Source organism: Hyperolius riggenbachi, chromosome 4 (assembly GCF_040937935.1).
Source record: "Hyperolius riggenbachi isolate aHypRig1 chromosome 4, aHypRig1.pri, whole genome shotgun sequence".
NCBI lineage: Eukaryota > Metazoa > Chordata > Amphibia > Anura > Hyperoliidae > Hyperolius > Hyperolius riggenbachi.
In genome coordinates, this window is record NC_090649.1 from 138075439 (window position 1) to 138102734 (window position 27296).

General features: G+C 45.6%; 1 protein-coding gene across 1 annotated transcript in view; it reads right to left on the reverse strand.

The window, feature by feature from the left end:
- The window catches only part of LOC137570529 (putative serine protease K12H4.7), an 83736-nt gene that overhangs the window by 39815 nt on the left and 16625 nt on the right, over positions 1–27296 (reverse strand). Inside the window, exons 3-5 of the mRNA XM_068279222.1 lie at positions 25252–25484; positions 21432–21567; positions 18506–18620 (exon numbers count right to left, since the gene is read on the reverse strand). Of these exons, the coding sequence (XP_068135323.1) occupies positions 18506–18620; positions 21432–21567; positions 25252–25484 (484 nt within the window). The remainder of the gene's footprint in view (positions 1–18505; positions 18621–21431; positions 21568–25251; positions 25485–27296) is intronic.

A 27296-nucleotide genomic window follows, 5' to 3' on the forward strand; every position in this document is an offset into this window, starting at 1 on the left:
ACTTATCTATACATTTTTGGGATGTGAAAGGAAACACACGCAGACACAGGGAAAACATACAAACCCCTTGCAGATAGTGCCCTGGCTGGGATTCAAACCAGGGATCCAGTGCTGCAAGGCGAGAATGCTAACCACTATGCCACCGTGCTGCACAGCGACAAATGAGATAACTACATTTAAGGGGCTTAAATTAATCTCTGAAGTCTGCAAAGCAGCTATTTCAGTAGGAGGTACAATCTGCTCATTCAGCTACCAACAAAAATAAATAAAAACATTTCAGCTCACCTATGTTATCAGAAGTGTTTGCTCATGCAGATGCATCAAATTTGATTCTGTTTACACTATTAAGATGAGCTGAGGCTACATCAGACTTGCTGTTTTACTGCTTCACTGGTATATAGATAACACTGCTCTATTAAGTCTTGCAGCAAAAAAATACAAATTCAGCTATGCTTTAAAGAGACTAACATCGAAAAGATCCCCTGGGGGGTACTCACCTCGGGTGGGGGAAGCCTCCGGATCCTAATGAGGCTTCCCACGCTGTCCTCTGTCCCACGGGGGTCTCGCTGCAGCCCTCCAAACAGCCGGCGACAGAGCCGACTGTCAGTTCAATATTTACCTTTGCAGGCTCCAGCGGGGGCGCTGTGGCTGCTCTCGGCTCCGAACTACACGGAAATACCCGATCTCAGTCGGGTCCGCTCTACTGCGCAGGCGCCGGAAACTTGCGCCTGCGCAGTAGAGCAGACCCGACTGCGATCGGGTATTTCCGTGTAGTTCGGAGCCGACAGCCGTCAGAGCGCCTGCGCAGGAGCCAGGAAGGTAAATATTGACGTCATTATTCTCGGAGGGCTGCAGCGAGACCCCTGTGGGACGGAGGACGGCGTGGGAAGCCTCATTAGGATCCGGAGGCTTCCCCCACCCGAGGTGAGTACCCCCCAGGGGATCTTTTGATGTTACAGATCCTCTTTAAGGGGCATGTGTCATGTTAAAATGTAATTTTGAGTGTGGAGTCGCACTTACTTGGCTTCCATCAATCTCAGATGGTCAGTGGTGGTCAGATGGTGTGCAGATCCAATAGTCCCGGACACCATGGGACTCAAACTGTAGCAAATGAAGAGAAAGATCTGCATTACCTTCAGAAAAGCTTAGTCTATTTTATTGGAAAAAGACATACACAAGTTTAAAAAGAACTTTAAGGCTACGTTTCCACTATAGCGTTACATTTTCGCCTGCAAAAAATCGTCTAAGATTTTTCTGATTGGTGAAAATTCGCATGTAAATTTGTATGCGTTTTTATGAGAATTTTCTTATGCGAAAATTCGCATTAGTTAAATATACATAATCTGCCTAGTAACAGCTTAGTCATGACTGCTGGCAACTTCCTGTAACCATGGATCTAATGCGAATTTTCGCGTTAATACATCATCGCATTGCCTATACAAAGCATTGTACGCGAATCGTACGCGATGTCCGAAAATCTGATGCAGGACCTCAGATTTTTTCACTCGTACGAACGCTAACGAAAATTCGCATACAGTGGAAACGGCTACATTGACTAACATTAGTTACAAAATCTATGCGAATTTTCTGACCAAAAAAACTGACACAAAACGCACAAGTGGAAACATAGCCTAAGGCAGGAAAGTCCACTGTTTCGGGCTCCTGCCCATCTTCATGCTGCCTAGTTCTGAAGTAACATACAAAAACACCAACATATATACAGAGAAACAACCAATCACTGAGTATATACTAATTAGAGGACCTGATGGGAAACAGCCTATTTAAATATCTAGTCACGCCTCCAACTCCCCCATTGGTGAACCTAGGCAAGCGCTTGTCTCATGCGTATATATGTCCGGCATAGATGCGTATTTTGGTCATTAGTAGTTTAGATAGAGGATGTGCATTATTACATCATCTGTACGCGTATGCGGATATGCCGTCGCGTCTTATTGACGCGTCTATGCGTTATTTCCATGCGATATGTGAGGTTTTGTTTTCTTTAACAAAATGTTATTTTTTTGGATGTTTTTCTGTTAATCAGCACATTCCACCATGGCGTTTTGGTTGATATACTATCAATACATCTTAGAGGCATGCCTGATCTTTTATTCAGCCATTATTTATCGTCATTTTTTGAATGTTTGGATCTTGCCTAGGTTCACCAATGGGGGAGTTGGAGGCGTGACTAGATATTTAAATAGGCTGTTTCCCATCAGGTCCTCGATTAGTATATACTCAGTGATTGGTTATTTCTCTGTATATATGTTGGTGTTTTTGTATGTTACTTCAGAACTAGGCAGCATGAAGATGGGCAGGAGCCCGAAACAGTGGACTGTCCTGCCTTAAAGTTCTTTTTAAACTCGTGTATGTCTTTTTCCAATAAAATAGACTAAGCTTTTCTGAAGGTGGTGCGAATCTTTCTCTTCATTTGCTCATGTTAAAATGTGTCACAGCCTACCTGCCTCCCTCCCTCCCGCAGCAGAAGCCAGCCTCCTGCCCCAGCTGTCCTCCCACCCTGAGAGGACGGCAGATCGAGTTCCAGACTTGGATTGGATCGCAGAAGCTCACGGAGGCAACAGTCAGCCTGGAGGGCGACGGGGGGCCATATACCCCGAATGCGCTGAATGGTCTTTTGTAGACCCCAACATCTGGTGAGTGGATTCCTCAAGGGGGCATGGTCTATGTATGATTTTATGTCAAGAGCGAAATTTTTCCCATATATATTACTACAATGTCCCCTATTCTTACAGTGTCACTTCCTGTTCTTCAAACCTCCATTTTCATTTCCAACATGATTACTAGTGTTGGGCGAACATCTGGATGTTCGGGTTCAGTGTGGTTCGGCCGAACATGCCCCTGATGTTCGGCATGTTCGAGCCGAACACTGAACCCAACCCGAACATGTCCCTTTGGGGCCCCTATAGGTTCCCAGCATAAAGGGAGAGCATGTCTCGAGCGCGGGGGGGGTGGAAATGCCCCCCGCTAAGCTCTCCCCTTTGCCAGTTCCCTATGATGTTAAATTTAAGCCCCCCAAAAGTACCTGAGGAGGAGGGCAGGAAGCGGGCAGCCAGAGATGCTAGGCGCTAGTACCATCTGGTACTTCCGCCCTCTCTTGACGCACTTCCTGTTTACATTTGAAGTCGCATCAAGAGAGCGCATCTACATGATGACACGTACCCTCGTACGCGTCATCGCGGTACTTCTGCGCTCTCTTGACGCGACTTCAAATGTAAACAGGAAGTGCGTCAAGAGAGGGCGGAAGTACCAGATGGTACTAGCGCCTAGCATCTCCGGCTGCCCGCTTCCTGCCCTCCTCCTCAGGTACTTTTGGGGGGCTTAAATTTAACATTATAGGGAACCGGCAAAAGGGAGAGCTTAGCAGGGAGGGGGCATTTCCGACCCCCCCGCGCTCGGGGCATACTCTCCCTTTATGCTGGGACCCTATAGGGGGCTATGTTCGGCCGGACACGGCTGTGTTCGTCCGAACAAAGAAGGCCTGTTCGAGGGGGTGGCGAACCGAACCCGAACAAAGAAGGCCATGTGGTGTTCGGGGGGTGCCGAACCGAACCCGAACAGGCCAATATCCGGGCGAACCCGAACAGTGGCGAACACTGTTCGCCCATCACTAATGATTACCAACAGAGGTGTGCACCGCCCCCCAGGGACTCAAACACACACGAACATTCAAAACTGGGGCGTGGAAGCATCAAAAAAATAGGTAATGTAACGAAACAACCTCAGATGTAAGAACCCAAACCACAGGGTAAATGTAAAAAGATTAAATTATTTATTCAGCATGATTAAAGGAGTACTGTGGGGGGTTAGGGGGGGGAAATTGAACTTACCTGGGGCTTCTAATGGTTCCCCCAGATGACCTGTGCCCGCCCAGCCACTCACCAATGCTCCGGTCAGCACCTCCGGTTCACTTCTGGAATTTCCAACTTCAAAGCCGGAAAACCACTGCGCTTGCGCAGCCGCACCCTTGCTCCTGTGGACGTCACCAGGAGTGTATTGCAAGTGTATTGCACAGGCCCAGTACTGTTTGTGCCTGCGCAATACGTTCCTGGTGACGTCGGCGAGAATAGGGTGCAGCCGTGCAGATGCAGGGGTTTTTCCGACTTTTAAAGTCGTAAATTCCAGAAGTGAACCGGAGATGGGAGCATCGGTAAGTGGCTGCGTGGACACATGACGTCTGCGGGGGACCATTAGAAGCCCCAGGTAAGTTCAACTCTTTTTTCCCCCTACAGTAGTCCTTTAAATCATTTTAATCGTGCTGAATAAATAATTTAATCTTTTTACATTTACCCTGTGGTTTGGGTTCTTCCATCTGGAGTGGTAAAGACACCTCCCTCCACCTCATTTTTTGTTTCATTACATTACCTATTTTTGGGTGTCTCCCAGTATTATGCATTACATATCTTTTGGTGTTATCTACAACCAAGAAGGACCAACCAGGAGTGCGACCATCCAGTTCCAGTAGGACCTGGAGTACCGAGCGGGGACGGTTATTTACCTGTTGACGATATACGGTGGTTGCATGGACTGCAACCCACCTTTGTGAGTATAAATACTCTTGTACTATAATCTAACATTAATACCCCACAATAATGCACCATGTGGCTCCTGGTCTCTCCTTGTCATACAGGTGCCCGTGGTATCCCCACAGTGACCAACTTTTCTACTTGAATTCAAAACAGATGCAAACTATGCACTAAACCCTAAAACCAGATAAAATTGAATGGAAACTGATCGACGTGGATGCAGCTAGCCATAAGTAGACCACATTGAGGGGTCCTCACTCGAAACTAACAATTAAACATAATGTAAACTTGGGGCAGCTAGCCATAAAATGGTCTACACATTAGTGGAAGAGTCTAGTACTGAAAATCCTGAATGCAAACTGTTTATAGGAAGCCAACGTCCTCCATTTGTTGCATCTGTTTTGAACGCAAGTTGTGTAATCTGCACTTGTGGGCTCTGCACATCTATGCAGCTGGTCAATTCTGGTGCAGCCTGCATTTGGAAGCGCTGCCATCTCCTCCTGTTGTACATTTACATTTTTAGTACTTGATCTCCAAGTCCCACAATTCTAAGTGAAGGTCATCTGAAATCTCTACTCATGAACAGTATTCAAACAAATGGTAATGAGACACACTACTTATAAAACCATGCTTTAAAATCTCCATTGACACTATGCAGAACGCTTTAATGAACTAATCCAATTTAGATACCAACTATTTGGATACACACTTATACATAATTGAAGCAGAGGTAGATGAGTCAGACAGTCCTGTCTAATGCTAGGCATACACGGCTCCTTTTATATTATAAATCAAGCCGCTGATGGTTGATAACATGTCCGATCGTATGACGCGGCTGATGTCACACGCCGGCCGCCTCGCGTCATCACGGCGTCATACGCGGAAGCAGCCCGACACTCGGCAGACTGCCGCCGGTCAGCCATTCCGGAGCGGGGACTAGGAGAGGAGCCAGGATGCCGTCGTGGGACCTCCCGACCAGCACTGGGCTGGAGAAAGCCCCGGGTGAGTACTATTTTGCATTTTTGTTGAGCTCGGAGTCCCTTTAAACAGGGGCAATATTATGCTAGCATCTCGAGTTTTTATTTCCCTTTTAATGCATCCCAAAATTTTGTTAGCTTTAGCTGCAGTGGCTTGGCATTGAGTACGACTATTTAACTTGTTGTTGATGAGTACTCCTAAGTCCTTCTCCAAGTTTGATGTCCCCAACTGTATCCCATTTATTTTGTATGGTGCTAGACCATTGGTACAACCAAAATGCATGACTTTACATTTTTCAACATTGATTTTCATCTGCCATTTATGTGCCCATATAGCCATCCTATCCAGATCCTGTTGCAATATGACACTATCTTCCTGAGAGTTGATGATTCTGCACAATTTTGTATCATCTGCAAAAATAGCAACGTTGCTCACTACTGCATCTACTAGGTCATTAATAAATAAATTGAAGAGCACTGGACCCAGTACAGACCCCACTGCTAACAGTCTCCCATTTTGAGTACGATCCATTGACCACAACACTTTGTTTTCTGTCCATTAGCCAGTTCCCTGATCCATGCACATCCAAGCCAATGTGTTGTAAGACACATGTAAGCTTTAGGTTAACAGGAATGGTTGCGTGGCTGAAGCCAGCCTAGCTGGCCTGGGAAGGATGAAAAGCTAGGTAGCTTTTCATCCTTCCCAGGCCAGCTAGGCTGGCTTCAGCCTGTAGTGTTGGTAGTATAGTGGTGAGCATAGCTGCCCTACACGCAGTTGACCTGGGTTCGATTCCTGGCCAATGTATGGGAGCGTGCTTTTGACATCCTACACATCCCTGGAAGACAAAGATCCTCCTCCTTCTCCTCCTCCTCCTCCGGAGGAGGAGGAGGAGGAGGAGGAGGAGAGAGGGAGAGAGAATTACACTCCCTGATTAATGTCATAAAACACTGCTTTGTGTGAAAACTACAGATTTTTCCGGGACTGTTGACATTTATTCCAGTCAACCATGTCTCCCTCCAGGTGTTAGATGCTTTGAAAGCGCTTTTCCATCACTTTTGTGGCCAGCATAATTTTTCTAATTTTTAAAGCTTGCCGCCACAATGAAGTCTATGGTGGTTCGCGAACGTTTGCAGAGGTTCGCGAACCTAAAATCGGAGGTTCGGGCCATCTCTAAATATGACGTGTGTTTATTTTTACTTTTAATTTTCAGTTTATGTTTACTTTAATAAATTCACAGTGTGATATCAATTTGCTATTTGGAACTGCAGTATCTGCTGTCTGTTTCTCTGCTTCATGGGAGCGGCCATCTTGCTCCTTGGAAATTCTGGGAATTACCTTTTTTTTTTTGGGGGGGATATATGAAAGATTCATATCAATGTTCTGTGACAATGACTCATGTAAGAGGTTGCAAACTCTTACTCAATAGCCAATCTAGCCCAGGTTTGCCATATCATGCATGTTCTGCTATTCAAACACAGTAAACAATCCTCATAGGTTTTATATACAGTAAGGTTCTTGAGTTTAGATACATTTTCATTTTACTGTTGGTTATAACATGCATCAGTGATGGAGATTTAGATTTGGCATTAAACCTTGTCATTCTGAAGCCTCTATTTGACATGTTGTGTATTTCTACTACGCTGTAGGTGGGGGGAGAATGATTTACAGCCTTTGAGAAACTCTGAAACTCATTACACTGGATTTTATACTACTAACATGGGAAACTGCCATATGTACAAATGCTTCCTTCTGCACTTTACTCTGGGGGAATAAAGACGTCATATTCCTCATTCACATTTGTAATGTCTCACCACCATATCCCTTCCCGTATATATAGGACACTCCCCGCTCCCATCAATAGTCCACAGGAGACTCAGCATTTGTTTGCAACTAATCTTCCTGTTACATAGGTGTTAGCTGTACTCACTCAACTCCACAAGCTAATATTCAGACAACAGTTAAAGAGTACCTGTAGTGAGATGTAGCATAATGTGATAATGCATCTATAGTAGTAATCTTATTTAGAACTTTCCTAAACAGAAGTTTGCCTTTTTAAAACAGAAAGTACCAATATTTGAGATTATTCAACCATTCAGAGTTCACGGCAATCTGAATAATCGCAAATACCTTCCGTTTTAAGAAGGCAAACTTCTGTTTTGCATCACATCTTAAGAAATTTTTAGTCCATCAGCCCCTTACTAGAGATGGCCCGAATGGTTCCCGGCGAACTTCCGGGGGTTCGCGATTGCAGAGAACCGCAAACTTTTCCGTAAGTTCGGTTCGCCCCCATAATGCACCATTAGGGTCAACTTTGACTCCATACATCACAGCCAGCAGGCACATTGTAGCCAATCAGGCTACACTCCCTCCTAGAGCCACTCCCCCCTTATAAAAGACAGGCATCACCGGCCATTTTACTCACTTGTGTGCCTGCAGTAAATAGAGAAGAACCAGCTGCTGCTGCAGACTCTCATAGGGAAAGATTAGTTTGGCTCTTGCAGGCTAGTTAGCTTGCTCCTTGTTGATTCTTATTGCTAAAATAGCACCCCACAACAGCTCTTTTGAGAGCTAATCTTGTTCTTGTGATCTATTTTTTTTTCTGTGTGTCCCACTGACACTTGTGTTGCATAGACAGCCTTGATGATTTATACTGTGTGTGTGCCACTGCCAGGCCGAGCACATTCAGTGACTACCTGTGTGTATGACAGGTGCACATTGCAATACTCATCACTACATATACCTACCTGTTGAGTTCAGTGCACCCACCTAATCACTGCATATACCTACCTGTTGTGTTCAGTGTACCCACCTACCTATGAGAGTGCACGCAGTGCGAAATACCACTCTGTGCATACCTGTTAACTGCACATTGTATTAGTCAAGCCAGTGCATACCTTTCACTTCGTCCCCCCCGATATGTACACAACGGACAAAACAGGTAGAGGCAGAGGCAGACCCAGAGAAAGGCCACCTGGCAGGTCTGTGTGAGGTCGTGTTGATGTGATTTCGTGCGGCCCTGGCCCAAAGTACAGTGCTCAGAAGAAGTCACGTCCCATCAACTCCCAAGATTGTTAGGGCGTGGTTGACTATTTAACACAGAACACCTCATCTTCCGCAGCCACCAGCACTACTACAAGCACCACATCCGCTGCATTTGACACTTCGCAGGAGTTAATTGGTGGGGAATTAATGGAGGAGGAGGAACCTGCAGTTGGTGCATGTTTGGAGGTGTGAGGCAAGCAAAGCTGGGCAGGATGATTATGATGATACGGATCTCCTCTACAGCTACACAGCCCCAGCTCCCCAGGGTCTATGCTGCATGCCAGGTACGACAGTGTCATGCCATCTTAGACATGTCTTGTCTCAAAGCGGAAAGTCACACTGGACCAGCTCTCCTGGCTGCTCTTAACAAACAGGTGGATCAGTGGCTGACCCCACACCAGCTGGAGATCGGCAACGTGGTGTGTGACAATGGCAGCTATCTCCTTTCCGCATTGAATTTGGGAAAGCTGACACATGTACCCTGCATGGCACATGTGCTCAATCTAGTCATTCAAAGATTTGTGTCAAAGTACCCAGGCTTAGAGGACGTCCTGAAGCAGGCCAGGAAGTTGTGTGGGCATTTCAGGCGGTCTAACACGGCCATGGCACGCTTTGCGGACATTCAGAGGAGAAACAACACGCCGGTGAGACGCTTGATATGTGATAGCCCGACTCGCTGGAATTCGACCCTGGTCATGTTCTCTCGCCTGCTAGAACAGGTGAAAGCCGTCACCCAGTACCTGTACAATTACAGTAAAAGGACACAATCTGGGGAGATGGGGATGTTCTGGCCCAACAACTGGACACTGATGCGAAATGCATGCAGGCTCATGCGGCCGTTTGAGGTGACCAACCTGGTGAGTCGCAGTGGAGGCACCATCAGCGACTTGATCCCGTACACTTCCTTCCTGGAGCGTGCCGTGCGTAGAGTGGTGGATCAAGCTGTGGAGGAGCGTGAACAGGAACAGTTACGTCAGGAACAGTTGTGGGAGCAATTTTCATCAGAAACAGATGTTTCCTCAACACCTGCGGCTGCACAGAGGGGGGAGGAGAAGGAAGAGTTGTGATGAGGAAGAGGTTTCTTTAGAGGAGGAGGAGGCGGCGAAAGAAGAACAACCGCAGCAGGCGGCGCAGGGGGCTTGTGCTGCTTGATGATCCCATGGTATTGTTCGTGGCTGGGGGGAGGAGGACGACTTACCTGATGTCACTGAGGAAGAGCAAGGGGAGATGGATAGTACATCTGGATCCAACTTTGTGCAGATGGCGTCTTTCATGCTGTCCAGCCTGTTGAGGGACCCCTGTATAAAAAAAATCTCAAGGGGAATGAGCTGTACTGGGTGGCCCCGCTACTAGAAGCTCAGTATAGGCACAAAGTGACGGACATGTTACCAACTCACCAGAAGGCAGAAAGGATGCAGCACATGCCAAAGATAATAAGGTCATTGCTTCATTGTAAACAGACCAAATTTGATCAGCTGGACAGTCACTGTTGTTCTATCATTGAGCCCGGCGACCATATTGGGCTTGAAAACCGCCACGGCCTGCACTCTGGCCATGGTGCGCACCACTCCAGCATGGCCGTCACTACACAAAAAGCTGTTTGCGGTGCGTTACACAGTGCGTTTGGTGTGTCAGTGTGAAGCAGTACTCTAATTATACTCCCTGATTGATGTATACACATGCAAGATGTTTTAAAGCACTTTAGGCCTGCAATTTAGCATTCAATGTGATTTCTGCTCTTAAAGCGCTGCTCTGCATCCATTCCAGATTTTTCCCCGGGACTTTTGGCGTCTATCCCACTCCGCTATGCCCCCCTCCAGGTGTTAGACCCCTTGAAACATCTTTTCCATCACTTTTGTGGCCATCAAAAAGGCTTCTAGTTTTCAAAGTTCGCCTCCCCATTGAAGTCTATTGTGGTTCGTGAAATTTTGTGCGAATTAAAGTTTCGCGGAAGTTTGCGAAAAGAAAATCGGAGGTTCGGGCCATCTCTACCCCTTACACAATCCTAGGAGTTCTGGTTCACCATGAGCTTGCTGGGCAATCTGAAACTTAGAACTTTCCTGTATTAAGCCTCATCTACACGGGTAGATGAGGCTGCGATCCGGCGGCTTGATTAACAGCCAGATCGCCTCTTTCGCGTCCCCGTGCGTGCCCGCCGAGTCCCCGCTCGCCGCATTCGATTCCCCGCTCGTCCCTGCCGGCGCCACTTATCTTTCACTCGATTCCCTGCCGTTGTCCCCTTGCGGGGAATCGGCGGAAGCAAGATCCGTCCTGTCGGATCTTATCAATCGAGCCGCATTAGCGGCTCGATTGATAAGGAACATCGCGGCCGCATCTACGCGTGTAGATGCGGCTTTACATTTTATTTTTACTGTAAGGGCCCTTTTACACTTAATCACTTGCTGTCAGTTATAACTGAAAGACAACTGATATTCAAAGTAATGCCTATGTGTTCCTATGGCACAGTTCCCACTAAGGCCCTTTTTCCACTACATGCAGATTGGATGCAGAATGGATGCAGAAAAACTGACTCCAATGAATGCCTATGGGAAAATCTGCATCAGAAAAATCGCGTGTAGTGGAAACAGGCCCATAGGCATTCATTGGAGTCAGTTTTTCTGCATCCATTCTGCATCCAATCTGCGTGCAGTGGAAACAGGCCCTTAGTTCAGACTATGCGGGCTGCCGTGTGCATTTAGGCAGCACGCATAGTGTGCAGCTACAGCATAGACAGCCCTTCTACCGTTCCCATTATATGCGCGATGCACTATCGCGCTGATGCATTTTCGGAATCGCAGCACAGATCCCATTCACTGTAGTGAATGGTATCTCTAGCGTAGTGCATAGTACCGCAGATGGCGTGCGATCGGACGCGTTGCGTTACAATAGCACAGCCATCTGTGCTAAATAATGTGAGCGAGGCATAAGGCATCAATTCACCAAGCATTAGCATCACTTTGTAGTGGAAACCGGCCCTAATACTTTTAGCCACAGACCCTGAACAAGTATGCAGAACAAATGATTGCTTGAAGTCTGACTGGATTTACTGCATGCTTGTTTCAGGTGTGATTCAGAAACTACTAACACATGGAAGATCAGAAGGAAGCCAGGCAACTGGTATTGTTTCAAAGGAAATAAATATGGAAGCCTCCATATCCCTCTCACTTGGTGTACCTTAATGAAAGCTTTGGTAGGATTTCTTTTGACACGATTTGTCTTGAAAAATAAAGCCAGAGCAATCCTAATAGAAAGCCCTGAGCTGGTATTCTAAGTGTAAAAGACAAAAAAACAAAATCAGCCTCCCTCTCCCCCGATTGCTTCCCGAAGTGAGTGGCAAAGTGGCAGGCATATACTATACCTGATTTCCAGTTGCCATAGATTCCTCCACCGCTGGTAGTGAGACGCATGCACAGCAACAGCAGCAGTGCGCCTGTTCGATGTGTTTCATCACCAGGAAGAAAGGAGGGCCGGAGGAAACCATGGCAACCAGGCTGGCATGGTATCAGGAAAAGTATATGCCTCCCTGCCACTACAAGCCATGGTACCCAGAGGCCCCACACATTTAATTTTTAAAGGGGGGGAATTCTTGGGGGGGGGGCTCTGTGGACTCGGGGGCCCAGGGGCAATTGAGATAAAAAAAAAAAGATGAAAAATGTCTCACTGGTTTCTAATGGGAACACATTGCATGATGCGCACCTCAAATCTACAGACAGATTTGTTTGCACATGAACTATAAAGCCCCAGTAACTCTCATATGCAAGCCCCTCTGCACTTGGCTGCCACCTTTATTTTAAGGTCACCTTCTACGTAAGCAGTTTCTTTTCATTATGCTCCTGCGTTCTCTTAAAACACAGAGGGCCAAAAGTAAAGAAAACATTTATTTGGCAGACATTTTCCCATTCAGAGTCTTTCCAAAAACCGACTGTGTAATTAGACTTCCTAAACAGAAAAGGCCAGGCCCAAACCATCACAAAGAAGAAATTTGTTTAATGAAGCTGGTTAGAATTACGATCCTGGAGCAGTCTAGCACTACACCCTTACAGAAAGACATCTGGTATACACTACAGAACGGAAGGAACACAGCATTGGGACAATACAAACACTGAAGATCTTTACAACCTCTTATGAAAAAAAAAACATATTTGTTATAGTCATGTATAGTCTTGTTATTGTCATGATTGGGTTTTCTTAAAGTGGACCTGAACTCTTGCACAGGACAGAAGGAAAACAGAGAAATGCCCCCTGTATGTATTTAGAGAGTTTAGCCGGTCTAATTCCCCCCTCATCTGTGTGAAATCGCAACTGCAATTTGATCTCTCAGCTGTGTCAGCTGGCTGCCTGGGCAGAGCAGCTAATTTGTAAACACAGGATGTTAACCATAGGCCTGCTTCCATGAAAGCAGGAAGTAGACACACTGCAGCTTTATTGCAGGATTTTTATCAGCTGTAACAAACAAATGTTTTTCTTTAAAGGTTATTATGCTGTTGCTTATCTTTCAGAGCAGATAAGAAGTTCTGAAGTCAGGCCCACTTTAAATAAGAACAAACAAATAAAATTGCTTATTTTAAAAACTTTTTTTTTTTATTTATTTTTTTTTTACAAATATCTATTTATTATAAATGATTTAGTCACCGTTTACCCATTGTAAAATCTTTCCTCTTCCTGATCTACTTCCTGAAATATATCACAGGCCAGGTGGCCACATCTTCAGTACTGGCAGGTGATCTCTGTGGAATATTAGTTTACTGAGAGTTCTAAAGTCAGTAGAAGAACATAGCTGGTTGCCCAGAATTATTTTTTTTTTTTTTTGGGGGGGGGGGGGGGGGAATTCTGCATAAATAAAAGCCTAGGATGCGTTCAATACAGAGTCCACACACTCCAGGTAGTAGAAAAGTCTGAGCCGTGATTAAAGCGGGATTGTCACCATAACAATCAAATTTCAACAGCAACTGGTCTGAGTGTATTAAGTGATAAAGATGCTATTCCTGCATTCAAAACGTTTTCTGCGGTTATGGTTTGGAGTTATCACGTACCTTAGGAGCACTGGCCCTGTAATAGCCATTGCATGCTGGGGGTTCTTTTTATCTATAATATATTCCTCCTCTTCCCTTTATTTCCCTGCCTAGCTGAAACATGATCCTCTGCTCACTTGTGGTTACAAGCAAGGCTGAGGTGACTCAGCGATTGGAGGAGAAAAGAAAAAAAAAAAAAAAAGTTAAGGGAAGAAATGGCATCAGTATTAAGCCTCAAACTGTGGGCAAAATACATGGTTCCAACCAGGAACAGAATTATCTTCATGTACTATATAAAATTCAATGAAATCAAAACGTGGGTAGTACAATACATGTGTTATGCAAGTACTGTAGATCATGTCTTTATCTACTTATATATGGTTTTTTTCCCCCTGGTATAGTTGGCTAATCCTCCTGCTTTAAGGATGCACAGTCTGAAACATGTTGGCCATTTTACGTTGTACCAGATTGCCTAATAAAACTTTTGGACTTTTCTACTATCTGGAGTGTGCTGACTTCGTATTGAACACATCCATTTGGCAACCTCATGCCCGGCACCTCCAGTGAGGGAAAGGTGGAGCAAGAATAAGCCTCACTGGGAGGGCGAGGCTACATAACAATAAACAGCAATATATAGTAGATATAAGAAGTGTTTCTGATGCTGAAACCAGGATATTTAACGTAACAGTAGGCGTTGTGAATAATTGACTGCATTCTACTAAATGTCATTACAGTTCTTCTTTAAAGAGAACCTGAACCAAGTAAAAAATACAATTTTAAATAACCACATAATGTACCTGCCAATGAACATTACATCCTTACCTGGCCATTAGATCCTTTCGGAAGTTCACCATTTTCTTCTAACAATGATTCCGTCCAGTTCTGACTACATCTAGTCAGAACTGGAAGCCTTAGGGCCCTTTTCCACAGTATCAGTTATAACTGATTTACAAGGTTATGTCCATGTTTCTGTATGTCTCAAGTGGGCAATATTACAGGTTAACCATAAGCCGTTACAGGGTCGTCACCATTTTTAATGCTACATGGAGGCAAGTATGATGTATGCTTATTTTGACTTTCATTTTTCAGTACCGTTTTGCTTTAAGGGCCCATTAACACTTAATGCATTGCTATACAATGAGTTTTTTTTCTCCATAGCAGTGCATTGTGAAAAAGCATCAGTTTTTTTTAGCGTATAGTGTAAAAGAGGTCATAGGAAGCACGGTGGGCTTTCCATTGCTGTGACTCAGTCCAAAATGAGGCCAGAGAAGGAAGAATGCAGGTAAGGCGACAGCAGCCAGGACACTAATACAGCAAACTGTGCATCAACACTTCTGGAAATATTCACTTCTAATAACAACAATAGGATTTCAGCTTGGTTGCATCAAAAAAAAAAAAAAAAAAAAAAAAATCAACAACAACCTATTATTGTGATTGGAGATATTTGAACCACTTGGAAAAAAAAAATCTTAAAATTAGCATTTATGACTTATCAGCAATTTCCTCACAAAAAAAAAATAAAATAAAAAAAAAAGCTATGGTTTATATATTATTCAGAAAGGATTCAGCAACATGACAGAGCATTAGTTGTATTTTTAACAAGATGCTGAGGACATCTAGTGGTTGAAACAGATTAGTCTTCACTACAACACATTCCTGGTGTTTAAAATATAACACAAAGCCTGACATAACTGCTGGCACTAACAAGTACAAGAGCCGGGACAAGATCCTTCAGCAACCAAGGCTGAGACACCAAAGTGCGCCCTTCCATCCCTCCCACCCCAGCCTTCACACACTGATTGCTATTAGACTCTAAGGCCCCGTTCACACTTGCGGTTTTGTCAAAACCGCACCGGATGTCCGGACCGCACCGTATCCGGACCGGACCTGATCCGTACGGTTCCTATCCGGATCCGGTCCGGATCCGGTCCGTTTGCATCCGGTTTCCGTGCGGTGTGAACACGGTTGTGGTCCGGATCCGGTTTCTTAAGGAGATAACAACCTGTAAATACCTGGGGTCTGGGAGGTCAGCAGAAGGGTCTGGGGTCATTGTTGGAGACAGGTGGACGTGTGGAGACCATCCGTGGATACAGAGACTGCAGTTGGGACCATGGATCCAGGCATTTTTCGTATACCTGGGAATTCTCTGTTGTTCGCCTCCTCGTTATCAGACTTATATCAGACATGTTGCTGCCTAGAGCTCCAGCATGAAATCGCTGCTGCCCCACTCTGTGAACTCCATGTGTTCCCCATCCAAAATGCATAGGAAGTGGGGTAGAACGTCCGGTTTTTGTAGCCAGTGTGTTGTGCGCTCTCCGGTTCTCATTACTTTGTATTGGCCGGATGGTGCAGTCCGGCTCCGCCCCGGATACGGCTGCCGGAGGAGCCGGACCAAAAAATAGCGCATGTTGGAACGGAAGCCGGAGTCCAGATCCGGTCCGGCTCCGGTCCGGCAGAACGGACGCATGTGAACGGACGCATAGGCTTTCATTGCTATTGCCGTGTGTCCGTTCCGTCCGTTCTGCAAGCGGTCCGGCTCCGGCACGGCGATTCCGGACGGCCACCGCTAATGTGAACCGGGCCTAAGAGGCGCTCCAGGGCTCTCAACCCCTCCAACAACTTAATCTCTAGTTATCTGGCTTGCAGTCACTGCCATGTATCCCCTTTTCTTATTTCTCTCTGCTTCAAACACAATAGGGGAATGATAGCTGAGTGAGTTGTGCTCTCCCTCCTACACTGCGCCCTGAGACTGGAGCCTCTCTCGCCTCTGCCCGGCCCTGACAAGTACCAATAAAAAGTTAAAATTTGAGAATAACTGCTGGCCGCCTAAGGATGCAAAAAAAATAAAATAAAATAAAAGTGCACAACTTACAAACTGCCAGCCCCATGTCACAATATATGTGAAATTTCAGGATTCCGCAGCATATACTGTATAGAAAAATATGAATAGCTATGTAGTAAAATAGATTTTTCTTCAAGGCATCTTAAAGAGGCCCTGTAGTGACATAGCAGAATGCAGTAAATTATTTAGGATACCCAGTTGTATGATCATGTTCCTGGTTTCAGCATCAAACACTTCCTTTATCTATATATTGGTATGTAGCTCTGCCCTCCCAGTGATGCTTAGCCTAGGCTGTTTAGCCACCAGAGCATTCTGGGAGACCAGGTATTATTTGTACTGGCTTTGGTATGCTCAGTAAACAAACATTCCGCAGAGCTGCACCTAAAGCCCAATCTACACGATACGATTCTTTGTGCGATTTGATTACGAGTCTATTTATGATTCGATTAAATCCATCATGTCCGATCCTGATTCAATTTGATTTGCCATTGCAAAACCATGGCAAATCGAATCGAACACCGATCGGACATGTCAGATTTATTCGAATCGTAAATAGAATCTTTGTGCGTTTCGATTACGAATCGTATCGTGTAGATTGGGCTTAAAACTAAAGATGTCATCACCTGTGATGAATTGCAGAGTGTAAATCAGGGAGAGGAAATATTTTACAATGTGCAAACACTCACTAAATAATTTATAAAGGAGTATTGTAAAAAAAAAAAAAGCAATATTATTAATTACAGTTCCTCTTTAAAGGAAACCGGAAGAGATAAGTGTGTACATTAATTAGCTGGGTAGATAAATACATCTATTACTGGGCTGTATTTCTCTTCACAGGCACTGCTCTCTGTGATGCCGTTCTGTGCACAGATAGGGAGAACACAGGCAGAGAGGGGGGCGGGCTTGAGCAGACTGCTCTCACTGCTATAGAGCTTCCTGATAAAGCAGCCAACTGAGAGCTCAGTCTGTGGTTTTTACAGGGGGGGGGGGGGGGATTACAAGCACATAGGGCAGATCAGAATGAAACAGACAGCAGGGTAAGTGTCTGTTCTCATGTCCTTATTAGTACATAGTATTGATTAAAGCAGGTTGCTTTGTCTCCGGTACACTTTAACTGCTGCTGCCATGGAAGCTAGAGCCCATCCAGTATTTCTGTGTGCTGGGGCTCTCCATCCCTCTGACACACATGGCTTACAGGCTTGCTCCCCAGCACTCAGATACATGCAGAGGTGCAGAAGCAGACTAGCATTGTAAGCGGTTTTCTTATGTTCTTGTTATAAAGAGGTTGAGTGGCATGCCGGGAACAGAGATGGGCACAGAGGAGCCCCATTACAAGCCAGACCCCCAAGTGCTTCCTCCTCCTCCTAAACCTCCTCAGCTGCAGCCCAACTGTCCCTGCATTTAGCACTGTGTGGCTTACAAAGCTACTTCAAGCATTCATACACTTACAGTTCTTATTTGTGTACACTATAAAAAGTGAAATAATAAAAAGGGGGGAGAAAAGCTTAAAGCACACCTGAACAGAGAGGAATATGGAGGGCGACATGTTTATTTTCTTTTAAACAATACAAATTGCCTGGCTGTCCTGCTGGTCGTCTGCCTCTAATACTCTTAGCCATAGACCTTGAACAAGCATGCAGCAGATCAGGTACTCTGAACTGCATGCTTGTTTCAGTTGTGTGATTCAGCCACTACTGCAAGCCAAAGAGATCAGCATGACTGCTGGGCAACTAGTATTGAAATATGGCGGCCATATCCCTCTCACTTCAGGTCTACTTTAACCAGCCCATAAGAATAGCACCTCATCAAGGTGTCACAGCGCATACCTCTTATTCTCAGACGTTGTTTTTGTAGACTGTGTAGCCCTCAGACAAGGGCATCACAGAGCATGCATTTCTTGACTCAGCCACTGAAGCAATCACATTGCATTGTGGGATGCTGGAATTGTAGCAGAGGGCAGTTAAATTATGGCATGCTTGTGCATCCACATCTGGAAATCCCTGAGCACTCAGACAACTTTTGCTGAGGATACATGGAATTCTCTATAGAGGGACGTATTCAACAGATGACTGTAATCAGCCTCTTACCTCAAACTCACGATTGTCATTGTTATACTGAACCACATCCATAATATATTCTGCAATTGTATCAAGGAAAAAGGCACGGTCCATCTTTGTGTTTATCTCCAGAGGCTGGCAGAGTCTGTTGTAGGAACAGAAAAACATCAACACAATCAAAATCAAAGCTCTGTTCTGAGATTTGGCATAAAACACTAACACACGTTTGGTGTTAACTCAGCAGAATACGTTGGCGCTTTATATATACCGTATATACTCGCAAGCAAGCCGACCCGCATGTAAGCCGACCCCCCAACTTTTACCCGAAAAACCAGGAATAAGCCAGGGGTAGGAAATGCTGGCCGCGTGATCCCCCCAGTGTGTCCCAGTATAGCTAGTATAGTGCCCAGTATGGGTAGGTAGTCCCCCAGTATGGCTAGCATAATGTCCAGTTTGGCTAGCATAGTGCCCCAGTATGGCTAGCATAGTGCCCCAGTATGGCTAGCATAGTGCCCCAGTATGGCTAGCATAGTGCCCCAGTATGGCTAGAATAGTGCCCCAGTATAGCTAGCATAGTGACCAGTATAGCTAGCATAGTGACCAGTATAGCTAGCATAGTGCCCAGTATAGCTAGCATAGTGCCCAGTATAGCTAGCATAGTGCCCAGTATAGCTAGCATAGTGCCCAGTATAGCTAGCATAGTGCCCAGTATAGCTAGCATAGTGCCCAGTATAGGTAGGTGGGTGGGTAGGTAGTGCCCCTCCCCGCTCCCCCCACGGCTGCTATTACCTTAGGCGGCGCAGCTTCCTTTATCCCCGTCCTGCTCCGGTAACTAATTCACAGCAGCGCGCCCCTCGGCGGCTGCTGTGATGACAGAGGAAACCATAGAGCGGCTTCCTGTAGCGGCGATGTGTATCGCCGTTACTATGGGAACCGCTCTCTATGGTTTCCTCCGTCATCACAGCAGCCGCCGAAGGGCGCGCTGCTGTGAATTAGTTACCGGAGCAGGACTGGGATAGAGGAAGCGGCGCCGCCTAAGGTAATAGCAGCGGCGGCCGCGGGGGGAGCGGGGAGGGGCACTACCTACCCACCCACCTACCCATACTGGCACATGACTCACAAGCAAGCCGACCCAACAACTTTTGGGCCACTTTTGGGGGGTGAAAAATTCAGAGTACAAGGGTAATCATAGTAAGAAGGGTAAACTAATGAAGGGACTACCCAAAATATGCAAAGTACATTCATTCAAAGTGAACCTGAGATGAAATAAATGCATTTACACTTACCCTGGGCTTCCTCCAGCCCTGTTCAGGCTGTGGGCTCTCTTGCCGTCTCCCAGGGCTGCTCCAACAACCTGCTGGCCGGCTCATAACTTTCTATAGTCGCGCATGCCTGGCCTGGCCACTCGTACACCCTATCGAGCTCCCGAAGCCAGGAGCGTTTTGCATCGTACTACTCCGGCCACTGCAGCACAACGGGGGCACGAATGCGCAACTGGAGAACGTTACGAGACGGCCAGCAGGCGATCAGATCGACCCCGGGAGTTGGCGAGGGAGCCCACAGAGGGAAGGGGGAAGCCCCAGGTAAGTATAAATGTAATTGTTTAATTTGATCTCAGGTTCACTTTAAGGGGAAATTGTAAGATTGTACAATCAAAATTGTGTCATTAGTGGGCACCTTTTGTCTGACATGGGAATTTGTCAGTTGTAAGGTGACTTGTTGCTATTGGATTCAGTGCAGCCGTATACAGGATACATTTAGAAGTTTTGCCTCAGGGTGACTCTTCGCTACCCTGGCAGGACTCTGGAGGACTGATTTACCATAGGTGAGAAGCATGGTGATCCTTGGTGAACTGCTACCCCTTTTTCACCTTGTTAATTGACCCAGATGATCAATGTACACACATTTACCACCTCCATGTAGTATGAGAGTCAACATATATTGAATATTATGAGCAGATTGTATCGGTAAAGCCTCATACTACATAGAGAAGGTTAAATTGGTCAATCAAAATTGAAAGGGTGGTTTTGGTCACCACCTAGGTAACTGATCATCACAGGTGTTAAATTCAATCTGCTGTTCCTAGGCTCCATACTGCTTCTACATAATATAATATATATATATATATATATATATATATATATATATATATATATATATATATATATATATATATATATATATATATATATATATATATATATATATATATATATATATATATATATATATATATATATATATATATATATATATATATATATATATATATATATATATGATCCTCTGACCCCAGTTTGTTTACTGATCGCATCCTTTCTTCTGCTGGTTTGACCCACTGCTTGCATCTTATGTTGGCTGAACCCTGGCCTGCCCCCAACCATATTACAGCTTCACAACCTAGTATTTAATATTAGTTCTACCTTCTGTCAATGGCCACCAACCACACCCACTCATGAGCAGGGAACCTGCTGCCTAGTCACAAATCTCTCTACATACTATCCAAACCTAAAACGTTTCTATTACACGTGCATATACTGTTGGAGTTAGGGCTCGTTCACACCGCTAACCACTAGCAATTTGTGGTAGAGTTCTCCGTGGGTGCTTTTTCCGCGATTTAACTCAGAAAAATCACTGGACTAACTTGCGTTTTTTCCAAAATCGTCTGAAAAAATGCTGCATGTAACACGTTTGCGATTAGCGATAATCGTGGAACGCCTGCCACTGCCATAGGCTAAAATAGCACAAGAGTTTTTAAAAAATGCTAGCGATTTAGCGATTAGTGGGAATCGCACGATTTCCGCTTAGGTGTGAACGAGCCCTTAGGGTGGTGGCTCCATTGATTCATAACACTCAAAGTATCCACCAGTATTCAAATGCCCCCAAGAACACAAATAATGCACATATGATATCTCGAGTAGTCATTGGCTGTGTCAAATACATAGAAACCGCTTACCTGAAGTCACTGGTTATTTTCTCATAATTTTCAACAAAGTTCAGCAGCTGTATCAATGTAGCCGAAGCCACTTTAAATTTGTTGGGGCAATCCGAGTCATTTCGGGCTAAAGATGACTGCACTACATCCAGGTATTCTAAAAAAAGCCAGTGATTCAAGAATCAGTTACATTATAAAAGATTAATTACAGTTCTTAGAGCAATTAAAAAAAAAAGATCATTTTTTCAACATTGCTACAGACTTCAGTTGGGGTCTGAAACGTAAGGCACCTACAGACTGTGTGTCAGGTCTCATGATATCTCTCACAGAGATCAGGCTAGGACATTTTGTCCACTGACCATTTTTACCATCTTATACACAGCTTCCCTTTACCTCCTTTCCTATCTCTTAAAGGACTTCAGATGCCCTTTGGTGTCTCCCTGCTGGCTACAATGATGGCGACCCATCAGCGGGGTCGGCTCTTATGCACGTCTACATCATCTGGCGCGTACTGCGTCTGTGCAGTAGTTGTGTGCAGGCGCAGTACATGCCAGATGAAGTGGACACCCGGGCACGAGTGCCCGCAGAGGCACGGAAGAGTCGATCCCGCCAGCGGGTCAAAATCATTGCAGCTGCCCAGTGGGGACACCAAAGAGGACTGGAGCGGCGGCGAGGGACTGAGATGGCTGCGAGGGGCTGGAAGAAGCTCCTTTAACCACTTAACGACCGCCTAACACCGATAGGCGTCGGCAGGTCGAAGTGGTGTTACCATGTCATTTCACGGAGGGTGTCTCCGTGAGCAGCCTGCAAGCCTCCGATCGCGGCTCGCAGGCTAAATGTAAACATGCGGGGAAGAAATCCCCGGTGTTTACGTCGCACGGCGCTGCTGCGCAGCAGCACCGTAAAGGAGATCGGCTGGATGGACTTGCCTCCCCAAAACCAAACACAACCACAATGTATGGTTTAAAGAAGATTTAATTTGTACTCCAGAACAAATGCAACGCGTTTCGCTGGTCTCTAGCCCGCTTCCTCAAGCAATAATAAAGATAGGAGTAACCCAGTTGTGTAGCCAAGTACAGCACCTCTGTACTTAGCTACACAACTTCTGAGTTACTCCTTTCTTATTGCCTGAGGAAGCAGGCTAGAGACCCGCGAAACGCGTTGCATTTGTTCTGGAATACAAATTAAATCTTCTTTAAACCATACATTGTGGTTGTGTTTGGTTTCGGAGAGGTAAGTTCACCCTTGCCCCCCAACTTTTATCTGTTTTTACCTATGATCAATTTTTACTCTGCTGGCACCTCTGTTTCCATCGCAATTATTGTTATCCACCTGGTGGATGGGTGAACACTCCTTTACTTCTACAGAGAGCGACTTTTTAGCCTGAGTGGGGACAGGCCTAATATCCCCATAAGTGCTTACTTGTGAGTATCTTTCTTATTGCTGCTACCTTGGCATTCCTTTATCATCAATATTACACTATTGGGGCTCTCGAGTGTGTTTTTCCTTTCTTTTACATATGGTAGGGATAAGATTGTGAGCTCCTCTCAGGGACAACTAGTGACATGACTGTATACTATGTAAGTGCTGCAAAAGACGTCAGCACTATATAAATATATAAATAATAACTCTGCTCACAAAGGATTAAACTCAAATTCCAGGGAAGGCTTTCATTTTGGATTGTTTAGTTACACTATCTTTTGGATTTTTATTGCTGTCCTGTGACCTGTGAGAATTTCAATTAATTCCTATCTGAACAGGGAACTGGGGAGAGGGAATCGGTCATAAAACAGACAGCAGCACATAAAATTGTTTTTACACAGAGGAGAAGAATCAGCGATTCTGACTGGATTTTTTTTACTACCCATTATTTGCTGTCTCCAGGACTACCAGTTCCCAGTATACAGTATGAGAAGCCACAATTTTCCACGAAGGTTCTGGGGGACAGGAAGTGAATGAAAATCTCTCCAATATTGATCAAACCGCCAATAATAACCTGTCCCATTTTTAGCACAGTGAACATGCTTGGAGGCACATGCGCACAGTGCTGACAAGAGTGATATTGTCTGCAACGTACAGAGAAACATGTATGGTGCATCCATCTCTCCTCTACACCACAGGTGTTGCTCCCCTCTGCCAACCTCTCCACTGGCTGCCAATTGCCCGAAGGATCCAAACTTACAACTAACCTACCAAGCTCTTCACAACCTCTCTCCTCAATATATCTCTTCATCAGTTATCAAATACTGCCCATCTGCAACCCACCTTCTGCAAATTACCACCTTTCACCCTCCACTAGAATCAACTCTAAAAAAGTTAAGGTTAAAATGAAGTTGAAAAGAAAAGCTTTCAAAGTGTACCTGAGACAAATGTACTAAAAAACTTGATACTTACCTGGGGGCTTCCTCCAGCTCCCTTCGGGCATCGGCTCACACGCTGTCTCCTCGGATCATCCGCTAGCTGTCCCGGTAACTTGGCTCAGTCACTCTCCATAGTGCATGTACAGTACTACTGTGCAGGCGCAGACCGCTCCTGGCAACGGGAGTGTGATGGAGAGGCATGCAGCCGGGGAGCAACTCAGCCAAGTAACCGGGACAACTAGCCGGTGATCCAAGTGGCCCGCAGAGGCAGCGAGGGAGGATGGCAAAGCTGAAAATCAAATTGCTAGGGGTATCAAATCAAGTCCAAAGTAGTTTTAAAAGTACATCAACTCAAAAACAAAGAAAAACAAACAAGAAAGGTGGACTGTATATTAAAGTGGACCTGAACTCTTGTACAGGACAAAGGAAAACAGAGAGAAATGCATCCTGTATGTACTTAGAAAGGTTAACCTGTCTTATACCCCCTCATCTGTGACTCATCACAAGTTGTAATTTGATCCCTCACCTGTGTCAGCTGTGCCAAAGCAGAGAGGCTTATTTGAAAACACAGGAGGTTAACAATATGTCTGCTTCTATGAAAGCAGGAAGTAGAAACACTGCAAATGTATTGCAGGATTTGTATCAGCTGCAACAAGGAAATGTTTTGTGTTAAAGGATATTATGCTGTTCCGTATCTTTTAGAGCAGAGAAGAAGTTCTGAGTTCAGGTCCGCTTTAAAGATGAGGTAGGAAGTGTAACGGTGGATGACCAAAGCAAGGCAGAGCTATTGAATTCTTGATTTTTTCTGTCTTCACAAGGGAAACATCTTTGATGCATATAACAGAAGTGAAAGGTTCCCAGCCATACAATTTAAAGTGATACTGCAGTGAATTTAAAGAAAGAAAAAAAAAAAAGTTTGATGGAGAGGGAAGGCTTTGGATCCTATAAGCAGTGTTCCCCAACCCTGTCCTCAGGCCCACCAACAGTGCCTGTTTTGTAGAAATCCAGAGGTAGTTAATCGGCTCTGCTGAGACACTAATTACCCCACCTGTGCATGTTTGTGGTTTCCTGCAAAACATGTACTGTTGGTGGGCCTTGAGGACAGGGTTGGGGAATTCTGCGTATAGAGCCTTCTCGTTCCTCTCGCGATCCCCTCGTTCCAGCGCCGTCACACGTATTGAGGAACCGTGACTTCTTATTATATTGTAGCGCTACAGAAGATGAAGGCACTATGTAAAATACATACACTACTGACGCAAAAAAAAAAAAAAGTAGGTTTAAATATCCAGTGGAGAGTTATGCACACTTTTGAGCTTCTGCTACCACCTGCCTAACATTTAGGTGATCACAGCAGCACAAAAACAAGAAACTGCAATGTACGATCCCCAAGTAAATCAGGGCCACATTACTGTTCACTTTAGAGGTTCATCTGGAATGTCAGTTCACCCACAGCACAAGACAGTGGTATTCTTAGTTCTTACCAGAGAAGTTCAGTTTGGCTTGTACTGGGGCACTGCTCGCCACAGCTGCATGGGCCAGGTGAGGAAACTTTAGCCTGTACCACGCTGCAAGACAGCCAGGATAGGATCCACCAAACACAATCCATTTCCTTTTCCCTAATCCCAGCTTTTCAGTCATCACAGTCTGGAAGTGGGCAAGATCAGCCAAAGCCTGCCGACTGCTCAGGTAACGGAGATTATCCACACTCAGGTCTCTGGAAGGAAAACAAAAACAATGAACTAGGAAAAGAGAAACTACAACTGAGAAGGATCACTATTAACCTCCTTGGCATTCTAGATTTTAGGGTCTAAAAGCAGTGCAAATGTTTCCACTTAGACCTTAAAATTCAGAAATAATGAGCACAGGGAAGAGGGGCGTTCTATCCCTGCAGTGAGATCACCAGCTGTTGTCCTGTGAGGATAGAGAGTTTCACCCGGGTGATTGAGAGCGGCGGAGGACACGGAGGAGATTGTCTGTATCCTGGGGAGAGGAGTTTTGAATGCCGCTCCACTCTCTCTGCAATAACCTGACAGGCGGTAACCCCAACCCAGGCTCGGGTTTACCACTAGCAGCATGGTTTTTCACCCCGAGTAAAACAATCATTTAATAGATTGATCAAGTAAGATTCTCCACCACACCCAGTCAGAGATATATTGGATATTTTCTTAAAATCACACTAGAATGTTACAGCTAGAAAAAAGGTGCCCACACATCAGATTATGGGCAGATACAACAAATGTATCTCTAATCGAATCTGATTAGAGATAAATTTGTCTGTTAGTCAAAACTGCAGGCTGATTCCCATCAGATTTCATAATGAAATCTGCAGGGAATCGGCTGAGCCTGCCGCGTCCACCCTGCCCCCAATGTATAACTGTGCCCCCCAGTGTGTGTATTTAAATATTACGTGTCCTGTTTCAGCCTCCGCGTGGTATCTGTAACCTCTGAGCATCCTCCGTACACACCACTGGCGCATAGCATGTGACGTCAGACGCTATCCACCGACGTTAGACGCTATGCGCAAGTTGCGTGTACGGAGGCCGCCCAGAGGTTACAGATACCACGCGGAGGCTGAAACAGGACAGGTAATGTATAGTGCACAAACAGGGGGCACATTTATACATTATGGCAGCAGTGGCGGAAGTTTCATCGTTCGTTCCAAAATCGGCCGCTGCACTCCCGAGCAACCAACTTTGGCCCGACATCCTGCACCAGGCGCGATCAAATAATGCAAGCAATTTCAGCCCGAAATTGGTGTTATCATCAATTGGGCCTGCACTTGGCGGCACAGATTTTCAACCAATTCGTTAATCGAATTGGTTGATTGATCGTCCGCCAAAGTTGCCTGATGTATGGGCACCTTAACTCTTTCCTCAAGTCTTCAAGGAAACCTGTAATGACTAGTTTCACTTACCTGGGGCTTTGGCCAGCACCCTGCAGCCTCCCTTTGCCCGCGCTGTCACTAAACGATCATCCGGTCCTCCGCCGTGGCTAAGTTTTGTTTGAGCCAACTTGCAAGTCGACGGCTACTGCGCTCCCAGCAAGTGGAATGCAAACGAGGACCTCCTGGGCAATACAATAATATCGCCAGGGGGCGGCGCAGCACATTTTTTTTTAAATTATTATTATTTTTTAATCATGTAGCTACCCTAGCGCTAGCTACATGATAGCCGCTGTGCAGCGGCATCCCCCCACCCCCTCCGGCAATCAAAGCAAACAGGAAATCCCGTTCAGAACGGGGATTTCCTGTTTGGCTTCCCCCGTCGCCATGGTGACGATCGGGATGACGTCATCGACATCAACGACGTCGTGACGTCAGAGGGAGTCCCGATCCACCCCTCAGCGCTGCCTGGCACTGATTGGCCAGGCTGCGCACGGGGTCTTGGGGGGGGGGGGGGGGGAGGGGAGCGGCACGGCGGGTAGCGGCGAATCAGCGCGGAGCGGCGGCGATTGGTATATACACGCAGATAGCAAAGTGCTAGCTGCAAGCAACAACAAAAAAAAAATTATGCAAATCGGCCCACCG